Source organism: Vespa crabro, chromosome 6 (genome assembly GCF_910589235.1).
Source record: "Vespa crabro chromosome 6, iyVesCrab1.2, whole genome shotgun sequence".
NCBI lineage: Eukaryota > Metazoa > Arthropoda > Insecta > Hymenoptera > Vespidae > Vespa > Vespa crabro.
The window spans coordinates 4,025,611-4,040,484 of NC_060960.1; the positions used below are offsets into that span (position 1 = coordinate 4,025,611).

At 24.1% G+C, this 14,874-nt stretch overlaps 2 protein-coding genes across 2 annotated transcripts; both read left to right on the forward strand.

Moving 5' to 3' along the window:
- Positions 1–630: 630 nt before the first annotated feature.
- On the forward strand, positions 631–2,030 carry LOC124424703 (nucleoporin Nup37). The gene is made up of 4 exons (XM_046964108.1): positions 631–882; positions 1,038–1,235; positions 1,319–1,686; positions 1,766–2,030. The coding sequence occupies exons 1-4, from the start codon at positions 733–735 to the stop codon at positions 2,016–2,018; spliced, it is 969 nt and encodes a 322-aa protein (XP_046820064.1). The 5' UTR covers positions 631–732; the 3' UTR covers positions 2,019–2,030.
- Positions 2,031–4,138: 2,108 nt separating this feature from the next.
- Positions 4,139–14,735, forward strand: LOC124424784. The gene is made up of 21 exons (XM_046964287.1): positions 4,139–4,634; positions 5,080–5,260; positions 5,371–5,485; positions 5,621–5,861; positions 5,947–6,105; positions 6,176–6,403; positions 6,476–6,622; positions 8,590–8,763; positions 9,182–9,362; positions 9,495–9,609; positions 9,690–9,930; positions 10,018–10,176; positions 10,246–10,473; positions 10,545–10,691; positions 11,872–12,072; positions 12,488–12,668; positions 13,245–13,359; positions 13,668–13,908; positions 13,998–14,156; positions 14,227–14,454; positions 14,524–14,735. The coding sequence occupies exons 1-21, from the start codon at positions 4,473–4,475 to the stop codon at positions 14,677–14,679; spliced, it is 3,759 nt and encodes a 1,252-aa protein (XP_046820243.1). The 5' UTR covers positions 4,139–4,472; the 3' UTR covers positions 14,680–14,735.
- Positions 14,736–14,874: the final 139 nt, after the last annotated feature.

A 14,874-nucleotide genomic window follows, 5' to 3' on the forward strand; every position in this document is an offset into this window, starting at 1 on the left:
TTTTATTTTTTCATGACAATTGTATATATTCATTTTCTACATACAAATGCAACATATCATAACCTAAATATATTAATTAAATTTGAGCTTTTTTAGTAATTTCATTCCATTATCACATTTACGGAATTTGTTACACTTAAATAAATATATTGCTAGGTTTAAAATAAATAATGCAAAAGACAAATATAGTATACTGTTACATAAATAATTATTTTTATGCTTTTAATTAAATCTTTTAAGATCATTAGATCATTGTGGTTTAAATTATTAGCCAATCAAATTACAGTCACTATTCATTCATTGTGTAACATAGTCTATGAAAATCATTTAATAATAATAATAATAATAATAATAATAATAATAATAATAATAGTTTAAGATTGTATTTTACTACTTATTATACTTATAAATGAACTTAAGTACCTACGTAAAACAAGTATTTTAATTTCTAAAAATTATTTATTAAATATATAAAAAAAATATAGTAACATATCATATATGTAAACATTTCTGGACAAATATATAAATTATTTGCTAACTTTATATCAATCTACATTATACTTTTTCTATGACTATATCTCAAAAAAGAAAAAACTAGAATACATTTCTACCAACCAATATGTCATAAACAACCCATAATTAAGAACCACGAGGATTTTTCTTGTGTATGCTTTTAAGGTTATGCCGCTTAATTTTGACGCATATATACCTTTCTATAATTAATGACAAGAAATGGATGAAACATTGAGTACACCTCCTACAATTAAATTAAATTTATCAGGACAAATCTATTGTGTAGAGTTTTCTCCTTATGAATGGTCCCAACAACTGATTTGTATTGGTTTGAAAGAAGAAGTCATAATTGGTACAATCAAATTTCAGGTAAATTTTGATGTAAAGTAAATAATTTTAATGTATTAAATGTTGTATTATAACTTTGTGGGAGTATTTCTAACTTATATAAAATTATAATTCTTGATATATTAATAAAATCTATTATATAAAGTATATATTAATACATTTATTAAATTTTGTAGGATGAAGATGATACTGTGGAAGATATAGCTTATAATTTAATAAGAACATTTCATCATGACACTAGACCAAATGCTATTGCATGGAGTCCAGAAACAACCTTAAGTGTTGTTCCTAAAATTCTTACATTTTGTGTTGCTGGTACAGATTTTAGAATACGAATGTATAATAGTAATTTAAATGATGTTAATATATATGAGGTAAATTTTCTTAGAAAACATAGTAATAATAATAATAATAAATCATATAATCAGGTTTTATAAAATAAATTATATTATTTAAGATTTTAGAAGGTCATATAGATTATATAAATTCAATTTCTTATGAACCTGAGGGTGAATTATTAGCATCAACATCTGATGATCATACTTGCAAGCTTTGGGCTGTTAAAGAAGATCAAAAATGTATTTCAACATTTCATTTAACATCACCTGGTATGAGTGTATGCTGGCATAGTGAAGAATCTGGAAAGTTGTTAGTTGCAGAAAAAAATGGATTGATCCATATGTACAATGTCAGAAATCAACAAGCAATTATTTCACTTGATGCAGGAGTACTTCCTTTATCCTCTGCGGATTGGGGTTCTAATCCATTAAAAGTTGTATCTTTAGCAGCTGGAGAATTACTCTTATGGGATGTATCTAGACCAAGGTAAGAGTTCAATTACATAATTTATTATCTCTTGATCATGTAATCATAAATAATATAATAAAAAAATGTATGATTTTAGTCGACCATTAGAATCTGGGACACTTTATATAGAAGGTGGTTTGTTAATAAAATTCTCTCCTACTTATGAACACATTGTAGCAAGTATTGGCAGACCTGATAATTTATTAAAAGTTAGTAACTTCAAGTTAAAACAAGTTATATTACATGGGAAAGTTAAAATTGTAGGAGGTTTGTCTTGGCATTATAAATATCCATATATTTGTGCAGGTAGTGATAGAGAACTTCATTTTTGGAAAATAAAAATTAACTAAATTTCAATTAAAGTATTATTTTTATATTTATATACATTTATATTATTACGTATTCTTTTAAGTAAAATATTGAAATAAATAAGTCAATAATATTTGTAAGAACTCACATATTTATTTTTCAGATACATTTACAATATACATACTTCAAAATCCGATTTCTATTTTCCCTTTTATCTGCTTAGTATAGTTTATGCTAGTTATGAAATAGTTTTTATCTATATCTCATTAGATCTAATTGAGAATTTAGTTATAAAGTTTTCATTAGAAAACCAATTAACTCATTAGCTTTGCTAAATCCTAAAATAGGACTTGGTCCAGATATACATTCGTTAATAAATCGTTTATTTTCACTTTTAATGTCATCAAGTTTTTTTAACAAAAGCATATTATCTGTTCTATTTGTATTTTCTATTCGTATTTTCATTTATTTTTTATATTTTATTTACAATATAATACAAAATAATTCAAAAAATTGAATTAAGTAAAGGTGCATTTTTTTATTTATATATATATGTATATATATATATATTAATTAATAACAAAAATATTTCGTCATATTAATTATACTTAAAACTTATAACTTCGAAATTATGGCAGCCTCTAATTTCATGATTTCATTAGTTAAGAACCAATATAATATTGTTTCTTTTTCAGGAATGTTTTCAAGTAGTTCTATTAATTCTATCATTTGAATACTGTTATTATTTCTAGATAAGTTAATATCACATACAATCCAATTTAAAAATCTAATGAATGCATAAAGAATAATAAATCATGTAGTTTAAATTAACAAATAATTATAGAACACGTACTTCAAATTAAGAGAACCTTGAAATTTCTATTTAATTACTATTTTTGTAACCATTAAATGATAATAATTACTACAATTTCTTAGATATATACTTTTATTATTATATATGAACCAAATAGAATCAGCTGTTTTGATATTCTTTATTTTATTCTTACAATTGATTTGATGTACTGCTTTTTTATAACTATAAAAATACTTGCATCTCAACTATATTTAATATTTACATAATAAAAAAAAGAAGAAATAGAAATAGCACGATAATATTTTAATTATTAAAAGAATTTTATAAAAATAAAAGTATAACAAAAGTAATTAACTTTTTACAACGTTCTAAGGATATGACATATAGAAATAGATTTGAATTTATATATGTTGTTCTAATTATTATTATTCTTTATATATATGCATAGTCATTTTTTCAAATAAAGCAAAATTTAATTGATCAGACTTTATATCACAATTGTTAATTGTTAAAAACTGTTAATTATATCATATTCAAAATTTTAAATGAAGGAACGAAGGGAGATAAAAAAATATGATTTTCGCATCATTAGATGTGTTTCTTTTACTGTCTCGTTATTAATAAAGGAACGCGTAGAAAAATTGTATATTATTATTATATATTATATTATTAAATTATAATTATTTTTTAATAAACATAACTGTAATAATAAAAATAATAAATTTTTATTGAGATTTTGTAGTAACATTTTCAATAAGGTTTACAGTTACTCTCACAAAAATTCGGACACCATAGTGATTGCAAAATTATCGTTTCATATATTGTAGTTATTTATCGTATATTTACTGAATCCATTTTGTTGTAATAGGTTAAAGTATTTATTCCAATACATATATGTACAAAAATATATACTTTATTTTTTATTGTTTTATACATATTAAATTTTATCAAAATTAAATACAGTTCAAAAATTTTCGGTCACTTAACAGTCCATAATTATTTGATAATACGTAAACTAAACGATAACAATTTTTCAATATTTTGTTAATTGTCCCCTTTGTTTAATTATTTTTCTTATACGCGTAGGTATACGAAAAATTATTTTTTCTAAATAATTTTGCGGTATACGTCCCCACTCTTCTATTGAATGAGTTTTCATATGTTTTTTTGTTTTCATCGGCGTTATTTTAATGTTGCAATTCAATAAATTCCATAAGTTTTCTATGGGATTTTAGTCTGTTGACTATGGAGGAGGATGTAACGCTTTTGTACGTATGTGTATTGGAAGTACTTTAACCTATTACAACAAAATAAATTCGTTAAGCATATAAATAAATATATGAAGCAATAATTTTGTTATCACTACGATACCCGAATATTTATGAGAGTAACTGTATATAGGTTATTAGAGGGAAGTTAACTTTTTGACCTTGCGCATAAAAGCTTTGTAATGCGAATATATAGCATGCGATTAGATATACGTAAATAATAGGAAAAAAGACATTTAGAACAATACAAATTTATTATAGCAGAAGTACAGTAAATGAATAACATCTTTATAAAAACAATGTATAATGTCGAATTTATAAACATTTCTGATCAAAACAAGTGTGTTATTTAAGCATTTACTGCGACTTATTTGACCAAGAAAATCAAGGAACATTACCGCATTCTAGTTAAGATGACAAGGATTTTTCTATATGTTTTTATCATTTGTACTTTAATTTTTGAGGTTACACTTCTGATGCTTTTTCCTAATATTCAAACAATTGAACAATTTATATCAAAGTATCGTCATGGTTCTAAAAATGAAACATACAATCCATATATCGATCTTAATACTGTAAGTAGAAACGACTTTTTATTTTTGTTAAGTATAAATTTGATTATTAAAGAAACATTATATAAATCTATCCATACTTGTTTATGATTGGTACGATTCATACGATATTATGAATTGACGTCATTGACTATATTTAAATGCGTTTTCTTTTTCTCTCCTTTTGTAAATACTTTTTTGTTAAGTAGTAAATGATTTATTAGTACAGAATAAAGACGAGATTTTATCGTTCAGATAAAAATATAATATGAATCATATTTCAACGTTTTTTTTTATTCATGTAGTGATTTTTTTAAAAGATAATCTCTTATTCTAAATAAGTAAATGTCCCTTGTATTATATTAGATTCAAATTCTATTATATATTTATATTTATTTCATTGTACAATTAAATGCTATAACAAATATTATATGTCTTGATTGTAATCTTTTATATTGATATCTTTCAGCCGCAAATTATACGAAAAGAAGGTTATCCTTCCGAGGCACATGTCATATCTACAGAGGATGGTTATCTTTTAACGCTTCATCGAATTCCGGGAAAATTCAAATCACATCCAGTATTAGTGCAACACGGTTTATTAGGGAGTTCTACTGATTGGGTACTTACTGGTCCAAAAAAGAGTCTTGGTATATTTTTAATTTTATTTAAAGATTATTTTTATTCGTACAAAATAAAGTAACAATTTTTCATAAGATATTTTTATTTATATCAAATATTTTCTTATTTTATTTTATAGCTTTTATATTAGCCGATCATGGATATGATGTATGGCTTGGTAATTTTCGTGGTAATACTTATTCAAAAGCACATAAAAGTTTATCAATAAAAGATTTCAGATTTTGGGATTTTAGGTATAATATATAATTTTATATATCTTTATATTTTTTTTAATAGTATAATATATGTATATTCTTTAGAAACAATATTTTTTCTATTTTTAAATCCTAGTTTTATATGAAATATTTTATATAATATTTTTGCATTAGTTGGCATGAAATGGGTATATATGATCTACCAGCGATGATATCATATATTACAAATCTGAAACAAAGCAATTTGACATATATTGGTCATTCTATGGGGACAACAGCATTTTATATTATGTCCGCCCTGATACCAGATATTGCTAGCAAGGTTCAAATAATGTTTAGTCTTGCCCCAGTTGCTTATATGAAACATATGAAAAGTCCTCTGCGTTTGCTAGCTCCTTTTGCACATGATTTAAAGGTAATTTACTATTCTCTTAAAGTTGAAAATGTACCAAAATTTTTTGACATTTTATAAACTAAAGTATTCCTTTTCTTAATTGTAGTTGATTATAGATATTTTAGGTAACAATGAATTTCTTCCACATAATGAGTTAATAGAGTATTTTGCCAAATATGGTTGTGATATTAATATCTTAGAACATAAAATATGCAGCAATATATTATTTGCCCTTTTCGGATTTGATAAATCTCAGTTCAATTATGTATGTTACAGAAATATTTACTGTGTTAAACAAACTGAAACACATTTATCTATCTTTCATTGTATTTTAGACATTAATACCTGTAATTTTTGGACATTTGCCAGCTGGTGCTTCAACTAAAACAATGGTACATTATGCACAAGAAATACAATCTGGAAAGTTTCAGCAATTTGATTATGGACCAGAACAAAATTTAAAAATTTATAATAGCGTAAAACCACCTGATTATGATACATCTAAAATTTCAGTGCCTATAGTATTATATTATGCCAACAACGATTGGTGTGCGAGTGTTACAGTAGGTAACATTTAATAACACAATGAATAATTAAAAATATTATATTTATATCTATTTTCTTTTCATTTTTAGGATGTTCTTAGATTGTCAAGAGAATTAAAAAATGTTATCAATCAATATAAAATACCTTATATAAAGTTTAATCATCTAGATTTTTTGTGGGCTATAGAAGCACCGGAGTTAGTTTATGATAAAATACTAAGTACAATGAAAGGTAGCTAAAGTATAAAGACAGTAAAAGAAACATATTAATAGATGTACCAAAGATTTATGCTTTTATTTTTTTTCATTAAAATTTTTATGACATTGTAATAATCAACTTACATAAGAATTATTGAAAGTATTGGAAAATATACATAATTAATATAATAATATAAAAACTAAAATAAAATTAAATACGCATAAGTAGTCTATATTATTAATCGACAGTATACATGTTTATACTTCAAAATTTTTTATTTTCATTGAATATTATTGAAAAAAGTATGATTAATCGAATAGAAAAATAGATACCGATCGATCTTTAATTGTTCGATCGATATCTCTCTTTTTTATCGAGAGAGGCACTGTAAACATTTCGTTACAGTTAAAGTAATGAGATTTTACTTATTGTTTATTAGATACGGAATACAAATATTGGAAAGTTCTATTTTTTATTTGTTCGTATATGTTAATATTCATGTCTAAAATTTCACTTTTCATGTAACGATTAGAGGTTTTCATGATATTGCTGTAACAAAAATGACATGCTCAATAAAATATTTCTTTTATTGTTTAATCATCTAAGTGATCTTTTAAGCTAATCATTTTATTTTATTTTTCAAACATTCAAGTGGAATAAAATATATTTATCTTTCTCTGATTCTATCTATATCTTTTATCTATTCATAAATATCCTATTTTATAGATATCGGGAATTCGGAATAATACAAATTTTTCTTTGTTTTTGAGAATTCATAACATTATCGCGAAAAATTTAAGTATAAATGGATATCATGGAATCGATTAAATGCTTTAGATAATAACGATAAACCGTTTAATATAATACTATAAGTACATTGTGATAATAAACATGTTGAAGTTGAAGATATTAGATATCGAAATGTAACACCTGCTAAGGATTATAAATGTTTTTATTTTATTGATTAGTATCTAACAGTATGATTAACAAATAATTTTATACGATTAGTGATAATAATCTGTCAAATTTTTCCGACGTGAATTTTTTCAAAATTAGATCTTAGAAAATGTTGCCATCATTTCTTTCAATTTATAGTTTAATAGTAAAATAGTTATAGAAATGTATTTGATTTCGAGAGTTGATACGAGAGTAGGATAGGATCTCAATGCGGATTACAATCTAAATCTTCTCTGCATTTAGTATATGGCTTTTGGTTCGTCGAATGTTTATTTTCAAAAAAGAGAATATTTTGTAATATTAATTTCCAACCTTACTTTATAATAGATTTAAAATCAAAGTTATACGATATTCTGAATCTGAAACGTCTTAAGTTAGTATAAACATATTACAATATATATGAGAAAAAAAACATCATTATATCGTATGACAGTTTTCATTTTTTTGGCAATAAAATTTCCTAATTTGCTAACGTAGTAATAATCGTACGATGAAAAATAAATTTCAGAAGTACCTTGTAATCATATAAAATAAAGATTATTAATTATAAATATAAAATAAATAGTTTTAAATTTATATTTGAAATTATATTTTACAAATACAAAAAAATTATATTTTACAAAATTTTGAAATTATATTTATCAACCAATTTAGTAAATATCTTTTATTTTAAAAAGGATAAAATACTTCTATGACATTTATTGTACCGAAAATGACAAATTTATTTTAGCGAAAATGACATAATATTATTTATTTAAAATAATATTATGACTAAAGTTTTTGATAATAATTAAATAATGAAGAATCAGTAAATTCTTTCTTGTTTCAATAAATTAATTTTTCTTTGCCTTCTTTTGAGTGAATATAACTTCATATCTATAAGCGCTCTTAATTGAGATTAATTTAAGTATTAATACGACAGTAATATATTTGCCGTCTTAGTTGTAACATCTTTGAACGAGCAAAGGCAGAAGATTTGTTGACGTTTACTGACCTTGATTGTAACTGATTTATATAAAGAAAAATAGTGAAAAAAACTAAGTAACATATCGCTATTAAGATGAGGATAATTTTCGTATTTTTCTTCACCATCTGCATTCTTGTCAAGATGGTTGCATGCTTGGAGAATATTTCTATAAATGATGAACAAATGAAGAAATATATGCTCGATAATTCTACTGAGTTTAATAGAAAATCTAACCCGGATATTGATCTTAGTACAGTAAGTTTATCTAAATTAATAAAATTTAAGGAATACGCGTGATCTTTATATTCTTTGATTGTTATTCTTCTTAATAGTTTTTTATTTAATTGTTTTATTATTAGTAAATTTAATTCTTACTTATAATAAGTGAGTAAACAATAAATGATTTATAAGTTAATAATCTAGATGTAAAAGTGAATTTTATCATCTTATTTAGTAAATAAAACAAGAATACATTTTGAATCATACATTTGCAATAATAAATCGTTATAATAGCTAGAGTTTGTTTGTATCGTACTAAATCTTAATTATAGGCCATTTAATAAATTACTCAGATTTTTTTTACAAAAAGACATTATTCCTTAGAAGCTTTGAAATTATAATCATTATAATATTGATTATGTTTCTAATCTAAATTCTTTACTGATTATTTCAGGACAAATTGATAAAGAAATATGGTTATCCTTCTGAAATACACGTTGTAATAACTGATGATGGTTATTTTTTGACACTTCATCGAATTCCAGGAAAATCCGGATCACATCCCATATTAATTCAACACGGCTTATTAGCGAGTTCTGCTGATTGGGTGATTTCTGGTCCAAAAAAGGGTCTTGGTATATATAATTCTATTTTTCTTTAAAATTACTATAAACTTTTGAAGATTGTGCCTTTAAGATAGAATCACAATTCCTGTTAAATTTTGTTGAATAATTATTTATGTAAGTAATTTATGCTTTATTGTATAGCCTATTTATTAGCTGATGAAGGATATGATGTATGGCTTGGTAATTTTCGCGGTAATACGTATTCAAAAGCACATAAAAGTTTGTCGACGAAAGATCCGAAATTTTGGAATTTTAGGTATTCTTTTGAAATAATATCTTTCTGTTAAAAAATTTAAATTTTACATAAATATTTCATAGAATATTTTTGTACGTTAGTTGGCATGAAATGGGTATATATGACCTACCAGCGATGATTTCATATATTACAAATTTGAAACAAAGTAATTTGACATACATTGGTCATTCTATGGGAACAACAACATTTTATGTAATGTCAATTATGAGACAAGACATTGCTAATAAAGTTCAAATGATGTTTAGTCTTGCCCCAGTTATTTACATGACTCATATAAAAAGTCCTATACGATTTTTGGCCCCCTTTTCTCGTGATTTACAGGTAATGTTTACTAATTATTTATATTCATAATTTATTGAGATATATATATTATGAGAATAAAAAATTTCTTTTTTGTTTTCTTTGCAGTTTCTCGCACGTGTTTTAGGTCAAAATGAATTTCTTCCACATAATAATTTAATAAAATTTCTTGCTAAATATGGTTGCGATATAAATTCTATAGAAACTGCAATATGTAGTAACATAATGTTTTTACTTACTGGATTTGATGAACCTCAAATGAACGCTGTTAGTTATTTATATTATTAAATAGATTGAAGAATATTTTGTTAATACAAATATTTTGCTCATTTTTAGACGTTATTACCTGTAATTTTGGGTCATGCGCCAGCTGGATCTTCAACTAAAACAGTTGTACATTATTTGCAAGAAGTGAATTCTGGAAAGTTTCGACAATTTGATTACGGCACATCGGAAAATTTAAAAATTTATAATAGTATTGAACCACCTAATTATAATATATCTAAAATTTCAGTACCTATAGCACTTTATTACGCTGAAAACGATTGGTTTGTTAATATTAAGGTATGTAATATTTAATTACAATAGATTTTCATTAATGTACCGTTTTTACAATAACTTTTTAACATTTATAGGATCTACTTCAAATACCAATGGAATTAAAAAACATCGTTGATATGTACAAAATACCATATGAAAAGTTTAATCATATCGACTTTATGTGGGCTATACAAGCCCCGGAATTAGTTTATAGTAGAATATTAAGTACATTAAAAGATAGAGCATAAAGATAGTAAAAAGAAACATTGTCGATATTAACAGATGTATATAAGTTTTTATATTTTCTCCAATATCTTAATGTATCTGTTACTTAATTAAATATTTTCATAACACTTTTCTTTTTCTCTACCATACAATATAATAGAAAAAATGATTCAATTATAAGTGATAAAATAATAAAAATATATCTCTGTTATTATAAAAGGAAAATTAAAGTAGGTCTATAAGTTAAAATTATCCAAATATAAATATTTTATGAATGTAATAAAGCTTATCATAAAAATATAATATTCGGATTATTAAATTATCTCTCAATAAAAATGTTTCTTTATAATTTTTACTTATACAGTCTTCGTATTGGGACTAATTAATATTAAGTAAGTAATTAATTAATAATAATTAAGCATGTATATATTGTTTTAACTATACATATATTATTTTTGATATATGTATTCATTTTCATATAAATGTTAATTAGAAATATCTTGATATTTTTTTCCATCCATTCGATACTAAAATGCTATTTTTGTGATAAGATAAATACATTTGAAATATTGGATAAAATCAATCAACGTGTGATAATATTATAATTAATAATATAATTTCATAATCGATCTTTTCAGTTACAAGATAGATATAAAAAATAGCACTTCTTATTCTAGCAATGTTAGAGATATTGCCATTTTTTTTTAATATAAAGATAAACTTGATAAAAAATAGTAATATTTTAACATTTTAAACAATTATATAAACGCTTAAGATGTGACATCTTTAATGTTTCGCGTAAAATTTATTAATTAGAGAGAAGTTCTGCTGACGTAAATAAAATTTAAGACAAAGCACGTTTCTTAAACGATACCAAAATCTTCCGTGGTAAAATTCAGGAGTATGGGCACGTCTGCGTTCATTGTTCTCTTCTTGTCAAAATTATATTACATGGTACGTGTCTGACATTTTATAATAATCCGTGATATACATTAACATTTTATAATTTATGTGATTAGGATTTGATAATTGTAAAGAATACGTTTTTCTTTTTTTTTGTGAAGCATTACGAGGATGCATCTATAAAAGTTCCAGTCTGGTATAAATGTTATAATTGAGCATTTGTCGCGCGTAATGTTAGTCGTATGATAGCAAAAGATCTTTTGACGTTTTAATAAAACTTTTATATGTTAAAATAAAATAAGAAACATTATAGAAAATATCGTGGTTAAAATGAAAATAATTTTTTTACACTTTCTCATTATTCACATTTTTGTTAATTCAATTGCATCTAGGAAAAATAATTTACTACAAAATTTTAATATATTTAAGAAGATTTTATCTAACGATAATTATGCAACCAATGGAAAATATAATCCGGACATTGATCTCGATACTGTAAGTGTAAATGTTTTTGTTTTTTCCGATCATTTCCTATTTTGAAAAAATTTATTATTTTCTATAAATTTCATTTTCCCTGTAATAGTTCTTATAATAATTTTATTTTTATAGTTTTCTTACAATTAAAATATTTCTTAAGTAATTGGCGAAGATAAAAGTTGATTTTATCATTTACATAAAGAAGGACAACATACCATCGTTTGTTATTTTGTTATAGATTTTTTTTTTACATTCATGACCCTTATACTATTAATATATCTATTATTTTCTTATATTAAATTTAAATTCCAAGTCACTTGAATTAATTCTTTGATTTCACAGAAATATTATTTTTGTTCTGTTTTGAAATTATTTTTTTAAATCCTGCAATATTTAGTATATTTTTATTTAATATTTTTGTTCTTTTTCTTAGGGACCTCTAATACAAAAATATGGTTATCCTTCCGAGGCACATTATATATCGACGGAAGACGGTTATCTTTTGACGCTTCATCGAATTCCGGGCAAATCTAAATCATCCCCCGTTTTGTTGCAACATGGCCTATTTTGTAGTTCTGCTCATTGGGTATTAACCGGTCCAAAAAATTCTCTTGGTATATCTCTCTATATATATATTGTGTGTTTCATTTTTATATTATTAAATCTTTATTTAATGGTTTTATTTTTCAGTATTACACGTATATAATTGCGACAAATAAGCTATAAATTGCGATAATCTATTACATTAATATTTTTTCTATACTGGTTCCATAATCCTCGTGAAAATGTTTTGATATAAGCGAAATTTCTAAATTCTGTTTGAGAAGTTCTGCATGAATCATGATATTTTCCAGATTTATGTTGGATTTAAGAGATTGTTCTCATTTTATTATAAATAATTAACAGTTTAAGATTAAGGAAATGTCTTAAAATTTTACTGAAATTTTATAAAATACTTTCTTGAACACTTAAAGAATATGAAGATGTCTTGCTTGTAATTTTAAACGAATTGCCTAATTAGTTTCGATATGAAGTCTATTTTATAATTAAAATATATAATATAATAAGTCATAAATAGGTGTCTATTGTTTTAATTTTCTTCAATATAAACGGTGAATACACGCAAGAAGTTGTTATAGTTTATCGAAAAATTGTTTTCATTTATTTAAAAAACATCCATTTTGTTTTAGCTTTTCTATTAGCTGATTATGGGTATGACGTATGGCTTGGTAATTATCGTGGTAACATTTATTCAAAAGCGCATAAGTATTTGTCAACATCAGATTCCAAATTTTGGGAATTTAGGTATGTATGTATTTCTATATTTTTACGTTCATATATTTCTAAGGTTTTATTAAAAAAAAAAAAAAATAATAAAATAAGAAAAGTGATATTTACAGATTCAATTCTTTTGGAATATTATTTGCAACTGACTATTATTGCTCGCAAATCGCCCGCTCTTACTTCATTTTGTTTTTCTTTTCTTTATGCACGCATCTATCGAAAGATATTACCGCGCGTTTTATCGATTCTTATATATTTAATAAAAATAATATTTTTACTTTTAAATTTTAGATTTATAAAATATGTTTTATACAATATTTTTATTTCAGTTTTCATGAACATGGTATATATGATATACCAGCAATGATATCATATATTACAAGTTTAACAAAAAATAATATAACTTATATTGGTCATTCTATGGGATCAACAGGATTCTACATAATGTCCACCCTAAGACCAAATATTGCTAGTAAAGTTCAGTTAATGTTTAGTCTTGCTCCAGTTGCTTACATGAATCATTTAAATAGTCCTATAAATGTTATAACTCCTATTACAGCTAAGTTGTCGGTATATAGTATTAACTTTCATCTATTCGAAATATATTGGTGTATATATATACATCATGTACATTTTACAAAAATTAAATGTTTTTACAGTTGATGTTATATAACTTCAGTAAAGGTGAAGTATTTCCAGTAAACAATGCAGTAATGTTTTTATTAAGATATTTTTGCGATAGTGGTACCATGGCACATAAAATGTGTACACTGGGATTAAACATAATTAGTGGATTTGATAAATCTCAATTTAACGATGTAAGTTGTAACAATATTTATTTCGTTAAACAAATGTAGAAAGAAACACTAAACTTTTACATCGTTTTAGACATTATTACCTATAATTTTTGGTCATACTCCTGCTGGTACGTCATACAAGGTAATAAATCATTATAATCAAGAGATATTTTCTGGAAAGTTTCGGCAATATGATTACGGACCGGAGCAAAATCTAAAAATCTATAATAGCACAGAACCACCTAATTATGACACATCTAAAATTTCGGTACCTATAATATTATATTACGCCGAAAATGATTTTTTGTCGGATGTCACGGTAGGTAATTTGTATTTAGATATGATAAAAAAAAGTGCTTCTTTATTGTCTATTCTGTTTTCTTTCTAGGATGTTTTTCGATTATCGAAGGAATTAAAATATCTGGTGGATAATTATAAGATACCATTTAAAAAATTTACTCATTTGGATTTTCTATTTGCACCCCAAGCACCACAATTATTTCATAAAAGATTACTTCAGACTATGCAAAAGATGGTAACATAAAGCTTCAGATTAATATTAAATTTCTACAGATTTAAATAATTATAACGTTGTTATAATTATTTGTATAAATATATTGTATAAAAATTAGTTGTATAAATATTTGTCGGACATGTTAATATAATTAATCTCACGATGTTCTTTCCTTTGTTTTTAAAGTATCTCATTATTAAAGTAAATGTTAAAAAATCTTGAAAA

Coding starts and splice junctions, on each gene's coding strand:
- LOC124424703 (XM_046964108.1), top strand. CDS start 733: ATGGATGAAACATTGAGTACACCTCCTACAATTAAATTAAATTTATCA. Junction 883..1,037: donor TTGGTACAATCAAATTTCAG/GTAAATTTTGAT, acceptor TAAATTTTGTAG/GATGAAGATGATACTGTGGA. Junction 1,687..1,765: donor TGGGATGTATCTAGACCAAG/GTAAGAGTTCAA, acceptor GTATGATTTTAG/TCGACCATTAGAATCTGGGA.
- LOC124424784 (XM_046964287.1), top strand. CDS start 4,473: ATGACAAGGATTTTTCTATATGTTTTTATCATTTGTACTTTAATTTTT. Junction 10,692..11,871: donor TAAGTACATTAAAAGATAGA/GCATAAAGATAG, acceptor ATATGTTAAAAT/AAAATAAGAAACATTATAGA. Junction 12,073..12,487: donor CGGACATTGATCTCGATACT/GTAAGTGTAAAT, acceptor TCTTTTTCTTAG/GGACCTCTAATACAAAAATA.